This window comes from Prunus persica, chromosome G5 (assembly GCF_000346465.2).
Source record: "Prunus persica cultivar Lovell chromosome G5, Prunus_persica_NCBIv2, whole genome shotgun sequence".
NCBI classification, from domain to species: Eukaryota; Viridiplantae; Streptophyta; class Magnoliopsida; order Rosales; family Rosaceae; genus Prunus; species Prunus persica.
Genome location: NC_034013.1, coordinates 16,901,204 through 16,909,411, shown reverse-complemented (window position 1 = coordinate 16,909,411; position 8,208 = coordinate 16,901,204). Strand labels below are relative to the sequence as shown.

Here is an 8,208-nt window from a genome sequence, read left to right as displayed (position 1 = left end):
TTATTGCTAAAAACAGAAGGCATATACATCATTCTTGATGAATTACAGAGAAAGATTCAACAAAATGCAAAACCACCAGCCATTTCTACGCTGCATGAAATATCTTCGCATCACTAACGACAATGAACGAAAATACAGTAATAAATCCAGTGCCACTGAAAGAAAGAGAAGCTGATGAACAAAATTCAACATCATGAAGGCAACAATGGAATGAGTTTGCAGATGATGTTTGATGCAGTGCAATTATTTGCATGGATCAAAGTAGGCCTGCATATTGTAAGTGCACTCCCCTTTTCTTTTCCATTTCCCTCTGAAAGTCTTAAGATTATCAACACTAAAACTATGATGATGATGATGATGATGATCCAACCCCATTATGTATGGAAATACCAAATAAGGCCACTACTACAGCACCACTTGATTCAAAAAGCCAATCCACTACTTCTAGTGGGGGCCTGCAGTCTGCGTATATTAATTAATCCCATAATTAACTTCTAATTGCAAGTATTATCAGATAATGCGTCCACTTGTCCAATTAAGGAAAAAGATATATGGGTGCGCAAAGAAAAGTTGTTTCTACATTTCAGGCCCTGGCCTTAAGTGTATGAGCAGCTCTTCCACTTCCAGCACGGGGCTCAGAGCCTTTAACTGGTCCCCCTTCCCCCATAACAGCAGCTTCTAGCTCCTAACTAAGGTCAAATTAACAAAGTGTTGCATCAAAACATATCCATATATGCATGTTTTGTACAGTGTAAAGATTCAACTTCATTCCTCCTCCTATGTGTGTATATAATATATGCCTTAAGTTTCCTTTTTGGGTTTTGTTTATTATAATTACTACACCTGAGTGCTGAAGAAGGGCTAAGGTTGTTGTATTTATTGGAATAATAATTGTATAAAGCAGTGGCCTAGCTAGCTAACTTTATGTACAGCCAGCCACCAACTTTTGAATCCTTTGAAAGAATGATGAGTGGATGATCAAAATGAACCTTGGTTTCTGTGATAAGATAATCCTTTGAGGCCTGTAGGGAATGGTTTTTGTCCCAGCTGTAACACACAGCATTTTTAAAAGAGGTGTCTGGCTCTCTCTCCTCCCCATTCTTTTCATTGCAGTTGCGGAGAGAAGAAACAAAAGGCATACTTGAAAGCCTTGAAACTAGGGGAGGGAGAGAGAGAGAGAGAGAGAGAGAGAGAGAGTTCACTTCAATATTGCATAACTCATTTAAATTCACAACTGAACTGATAGATTATTATACTTTAAGTGGCCTAAGCCTAACCATAAAAAAGGGGAAGCTACATTAACACATTACTGAAGAGAATGTAACAGGGGCATTTAAATTCAGCAGGGAATCAAATGCCAAGGTAGAAAAGCAGTCAACAAGTTTACATTCAGAACCAAAAATTAAAGAGATTAAAGAAGAAAAGAAAAAAGCAGTCAATCATAAGAAAAGCCAAATTCTGCTGTCAGGAATTGGATTTGGGTTTTCCTTTTAATATTTTGCTTTTGATGACTTCTATGACTACTTCAGTAAATTTATCTTGGGATCATTCTCACACAAAATTATATATCAAAAGCAATGATTGGAAATTGAAATAGCCTATACTTTTAGACCAAATGCCCAAATCTTATGGGAAGAATGTGTATGAATGAACGTTAATGCAAAAAAAAAAAGGATCCAAGCTTAAACAGGGAAAGGGAATTATTAGTAAAGCAAAAACAGACACCAAAACCTATCATTGAAGTTATCCCACATATCAGAAAGAGAAAAGAAATTGCCCCCACACAGAAAAAAGAAAAAAAGAAAATTGCATCTTTGCGTCATAAATCTTTTCCCTTTTGGCTATATGCATTTTCAGCCATCTTGTGATCTAAGAACAAGGTTTCATTCAGCTACATGGACAGAGAGGGGGAAAAAAACCAGTTTGTGTTTTTGCATATTGATCTCATATGAGTTTCCATAATTACCATAAACATTTTTGGTTATGCAGGAAGTAGCTTGTGCTTTTACCAAAAGCACTTTTGGTTATGCAGAGGATGGGCTTCCAAATAGCAAAGAAATCATTGTACTCATCTACTGTACCAAGAAAACAGAATCATAAGAGACAAGGGTCCATTCCCTTTCTCTGTTCAGCTTACCTGCTGGCTTAACTATATTGGCTGAGAATTCAATTTAGACTTTCTTCCTTGGTGAAAGACAACTCTCTCTCAGCATTAACTTGAGATAAGCCATTATTTGAAAAGCAGAGGAAATTAACCCAAAAAAATGCAAAGAGGACACAATCATGATTGCATTAGCATCCTTGTCTCATCATCACTTAATTAAGGATTGGAAAAAGCTATACATATACACCTTCATGACCCCCCCACCTACCATCATGTGTATTGCCCCCCACCCTAAACTAACAAAATATGAAAATACATTAAGCCCACTAAACCATTTTCTCCAAATATACCAAAACAGAAAATAAAAATAAATAGAAAAAAGAACAAAGAAAACTACTTGGAGAGAACTAGGCCTCCAATTCCTAAATTGAAGAGCAAAACAAGTATCCCCATCAGCTTACTCTTCAAAAATGGAAGCACATAGTGGAATTAGACTCGAAGCAAATAGATACTGAGTTCAGGAGCTCCATTGCTATCAGGGTTCATCATGTAGAAGGCCTCAGAGTCTCTGGATCCAACAACTCTCTCAAACTTGGCCCTCATGTACATGAGTTCACCATCGGACCCATCTTCAGCTTCATTCCCTGCAGCAGCTGGCAAAACACCCGCCCCCATTGAAATTGGCTCCACAGCTTTCAGCACCTTCCACTCCTTGGGCCCACATTCTCTTCTGCTTGCAAAACCATACTTCTTGCCGTTGCAAAATGTTCTCCACACAGGCTCTTCTAGCAGCCTCAGAGCTTTGTCTTTCTTTTTCATTTCTTCTTTGTCTTTGTCACACTCCAAGGCAATTCTAACGAGCCCAGATGCCATTTCTCGAACCAACCCACTGATTGGAGTGGCAAGCTCGATCAAAAAGGCTGGTTGTGAATTTGGGTCCCTCTGGAATGCAAAATGTACATGACCACGCCTAGAGCCGAAAAGGGTGCCTACCACTCGGGGTCCAAGCCCGAGTGGTAGGCTCGAACGGTTCTTACCGAAGGCGGTGAGAACCGAACGGAGCCTGGACACTGCAGCTGCCTGAAGTTTCCTCCTTGGAAGTTGATGAGCTGCCGCTGCTGCAGCCACATGGCCATGTTGTGGTTTGGGATGATGATCATGCTCTGTGTTCTTCTCTTCCTCGTGATCAGTTGTTTTTGAGGAGGATGAGGACTTGAAGCTTGGAAGCGCTACATGATCATCATCTTCAGTACCAACCTTGTTTGTCCAGTGGAAGTGTCTCTTGGAGGAAGAGTCTTGCAAGGTCCTTGCCATGCTCACTGTCTTCATATGAGAAAAGCAATCAATGGCAGAGGCAGTCCTTAAAGATGGTTTGGTGGGTAGAGAGAGAAAGAGAGAGAAAGAGAGAAGGGATTCTGGTCTCTTGTCTTTTAAGTTTTATTGATATGTGGGGCTTTCATTAATTCTTTGTTTCTAGCCCTTTTGTTGTAGCCCAAGAGAATCCTGACAAAAGAAACATAGGCTGACCCACCAACTGAATGAGGAAATGAGAGAGAGAGAGAGAGAGAGAGAGAGAGAGAGGGAGAGAGATTTCATTTTGAAATAGAAAAGAAAGGAATCTGAGGAGACAATGTGTTTGTTATTTCACTTTCTAGTGGGGTACTACCCTGGGAGGAGGAGGAGGTGGAGGAGGAGAGTTGCTTGACTGAGTCTTTTGACTTCATGAAATCCCAAAACAAAAAAGGGTAAAGATCAAGAGACGGCAAACCAAAGCCCAACACAAACACAAACCCAAAGCAATCAACAATCCACAAGTCACAACATGCCCTTCCATTTCCATAGCCATGTCGTCGTCTTTTACTGCACAAGAAGAGGTGTTGTTGGTATCGGAAACCCTGAATTCTCATGGGCTATGTTGGGTGCAGAGTCTACAACTTCACCACCTACCTGCAAACTGACACCTCAATGTTTGTGGGGACCCAACCCAACCATGCCTTCTTTATTCTTTGTCAAATCCTATAACACCACTGAAGCATCACTTTCCTTCCTGGTGAGACCGGTGAACTCCTCTCTCTCAAGGTAAGGTGGCCTTACGACATCAGTTGGTGTTTTTATGAGTTTCTATGAGGAATGATTTTCGGAGGACAGCTACTTTTGTAAGCAATCGCATGCCGTCTACATGCATTTTCCATGTTTTTGTGAAAGCCAACAAAAAACACAAATACAACAATAGTCACTGTGCTAATGCAATCTCGATTGAGAAACAGAACAGAGAACACAACTAGTTTTCCAAACTGCAACTAAATAAACCCAAATAATTACATACAATTGGGCACCAGGGTTTGGTTGGACAAACTCTTACTAATTACATTAACTTATAGACAAGGATCCATAACGAGCATACAACTTAAAGTGCACATTGGCATAGGCCAGCACACTAGTCAATGGTTTTCTTTGTACATAATAAGCCATATTAGAAGCACAAATGGATGATGAGTCAAGGACGCTTGCCTACGATAATTCAAGAAAAATAAAGATCCTACAGTTAGCTCTCTAAACTTTGTTCAGGGTCTGGTTGCTTGGGCGCAGTGGCTCCACCGTTCATTCTAGCACGTGCCTCTGCAAACATCCTCTGCTGCTCAGCCAAGGCTTCTTCCTCTGTCATCTCGGCTCCATTGCCCCATTTCACACTTTTTGCTACGTCATGCTGGAAGGAATTTCACTTTCATCAGTACAAGTTTATGCGGCAAGTTCACCATTACTTGACAATTTAAAACAAAAATATGTGAACTAGTTGACTTGTGTATGTGCATCCATGAGCGTGTATAAGAGAAAGAGATAACTGGCAGTTAAACCAACTGCACAAAGGGTCAATTCCCTAACTATCAAGGTTCAACTGAATTGGTACCATCTTGTTTTAAGTTTTAACATAACTTGTATGAGGAACATAGAAAGCATAACATGGTGAACAATTACCATAGTCTCAAGCTTGTGTTGTTCATATGCTGAATAAACTTCCTCAATGTACTCGCTAAACCCAAGAACCTGTTAACACAGAATGGAATGAATGTCATAATGCAGCCATTATTGAACATGTACATAGTATACAGACATTCTTGGTCATCGACAGTAACGACAATATTGACCAATTATATGCACAAATAACTGATTACACTTTCAGGCTTATTGCACAAATATGCACTTCTTTCAAGGACCCACATAGACCAATGTGGCAATAACTATCGTGATAGAAAACATGAACTTCACTTAGATAAAGCCTACAAGTAAAACGATAGAAATGTATGCATAGACCAATAGACATACTGATAAACCACAATATGAAAGTGCAGATGCACCAAGGACAAAAACAATTTAAGACAACAAATGAGACCACAGAAAAATCAAGAACCAAATTAGATACTGAACAATATGCTCAAATGTGTTGGTCAAAAACCTGTAAAGCCTTGAGTACATGCTCAGGTGCTATTGTTCTTTTCTCCTCTCTGCTACAAACTTCATTAGACTCTGATGAGATGAGATTTATAAACTCTGCAAAAGCGATGAAGGTTTCCTTCAGCAATGAAAATAAATAAAACATCCTAGAACTAGCATACGTAGTAGACAACAGTACAAAACAAAAAGTTATGGGGCAAAGAAAGAAGTTAGGAGTTCCAACAGCCATAACTGATAATAAAAATCCCTCAAAATCCGAAAAGTAACTGTATTTTAATTTTGATTGAAACTTATGTACTGAATCCACAATGCATTTTGTTGTGTATTCCCTGAAACAACCATGTTTAACTTGCAGAACATGCTATTGACCAAAAGATATGCAGATAAGGGTTTGAACTATACAGAAACCAAGATGCAAAAATAGATGCATTAACAATAACAAAACTCGTTTGGATTAACACAGAATAACAATCTACCTGTGTGCTTTAATGCATACAAATGTAACAGATAAACCAAAGCTAAACTATTTACATATACTCACCTACACAACACTCAATCAAAAGATCTTGAGCATCTCTTGCAACACGGACATCTGGCGGCAACATCTCTTTAATAATCTTGGTCATGGTTGCTGAAAATGAACATCAATAAATTTTTGAGCAATTTTTTTTAAAGAAGTTATCCTTCGACATGCTTCCATTCCATAAGAATTTTTTTTTAGCAATACAACAAAGACAAAGCAAATATTGTAGTAAAACCAGTAAATAAGCTACAGAGATGTATCAAAAAACAATTGGTAGTCAATAATAATATTGTGTACAAAACAGCATAAGATGCGCCTACAGGGTATTCAAGGACACAAAGAAACCATGAAAAGCCAGAATCAGGGATGATAAAAGTACAGAAAATATGATGAAGTGAGAGAGGTGAATGGTTATAAAGACATAACATATGATCAGAATGAGTAAATAAAAAATAACTTTTGCCAGTGCCAAGCCCTGGTGCAACTATTCTGCACAACTACATGCAAAGTAGAGAGAAAACATATAGGTAAAGGTTTTCATTCATCAGAAAGAAACATAAATTAGCAACCCCCAATTAATAAATCAATTTATCACCACAAAATAAGTACAGCGGCAAACTCACTGAAAATCACCCAAGGATTCAATAACAGTGATAATCCCCCAAACCCTATGGCAACCGATGTTGCCAAAATCGATCTATGACAAAACTCAAAGACAATAGCTGAACTTCACAGGGGGAAACAACATCAAATCTAACAAATTTCATGGAATGGATAAACATAACAACAATAATAAACCAAAAAAACACCCCTAAAATAAGAATCTACCTTTCGGAAGCGAAGCATCTTCCTTTGACTTCCCGATGATGTCCATCGGCTCCATCCTAAACCTGCGTAAACCATTAACCCAAAAATCAATATATACATATACGCGTATATACAAGAACTTATATATGAGAGAAACTAAAATTACAGATCTGAAGTTTCTCGCAAAATCGAAAGGACTCACCGGATAACTCAGTCGAATCGGAGAGCGAGCGTGAATCTGAAGGAGTAGGCCGACGAATCAACCGATTGACGATCCGAGTTGCAGGAAGATCACGAAGAGGGGCATGGTTGATATATGGATTTATCAGGGAAGGGCATGCTTCATTGGTTCTTCAGGATAAGAAGCCAGATCTCGCTCGCAGGCGATTAGGGCAAGCAAGCCCCCTAAAGCGCGTTGAAAATTAAGAAGTCCACCACGCGCTGATTTTTGGCGTTGTTGAGGGAGTTTTCGACATCCGTGTTTTCACGTATAAGTGGTTGGGGGTGTTGTGCACGTTGGGTATGGGCGCGTCGAGGTATGGATGGTTCCCTTAGTTTTAATAAGGGGCGAGATGTGAGTTAGTGAGAGAGTTCTTCTTTCATCTTCGAAGCGTTCGATGAGAAGACTCAAAACAGCCAATCAATCGATAGAATACCTAAACAAAGCAATTTACAATTTGGTTAACGGTGACATGAAATTCTAAAGAGTTGTTTGTGCACGTTTACTAGTTAGGAATTTGGATAAATCGGAGTATTTATGAATTAAGTAGAAATCGAGTTAATTAAATTATTTTTTAACTGTCAGAAATTGGAATGAAAACAAAACGAATTCTCATTAAAATCGTTTACTATTGTTAGGAATTGAAATCAAAACCAGATTGATTACCAAAATGCCCTTGCAAAATAAATTCAAATTGTTCAACTACTTACACAATTTTTCAAATGATAAATTTTTTTGTTTTAAACAAAAAAAATTACATAGAACACATGACAAAAGTTCTCTAATCTTTTTTTTTTCTTTTCAGTTCTTAATCTAATAATAAACCTTTTTAAAAAAATAAAAATAAACTTTTTATATAGTAATAATAAATCCAATTTAATATATGTAAAAATAACCACATTTTAAAAGTTTAATTATTACTTCCTAGTATATCTATATAGAATTGAGTTAATATATTTGTGTTCAAAGAAAATGGCATCAACTTGGTTTTTTTTTTTTTTGGGGGTTAGTTTTTCGGTGTTTTCATAAAATATATTAGGGCACTTTGGGTAGAAAAAAGTTCATTCTGATTCGTCCATGCCTAATACCACTTTCCCCATC

General features: G+C 38.0%; 2 protein-coding genes across 2 annotated transcripts; both read right to left on the bottom strand.

The window, feature by feature from the left end:
* On the bottom strand, positions 2,266–3,596 carry LOC18776492 (protein MIZU-KUSSEI 1). The gene has a single exon (XM_007209391.2). The coding sequence runs from the start codon at positions 3,431–3,433 to the stop codon at positions 2,594–2,596; it is 840 nt and encodes a 279-aa protein (XP_007209453.1). The 5' UTR covers positions 3,434–3,596; the 3' UTR covers positions 2,266–2,593.
* LOC18777223 (protein Dr1 homolog) lies at positions 4,342–7,574 on the bottom strand. The gene is made up of 6 exons (XM_007209584.2): positions 7,090–7,574; positions 6,909–6,970; positions 6,099–6,188; positions 5,559–5,653; positions 5,081–5,149; positions 4,342–4,811 (listed from the first exon to the last, which is right to left on the bottom strand). The coding sequence occupies exons 2-6, from the start codon at positions 6,961–6,963 to the stop codon at positions 4,650–4,652; spliced, it is 471 nt and encodes a 156-aa protein (XP_007209646.1). The 5' UTR covers positions 6,964–6,970; positions 7,090–7,574; the 3' UTR covers positions 4,342–4,649.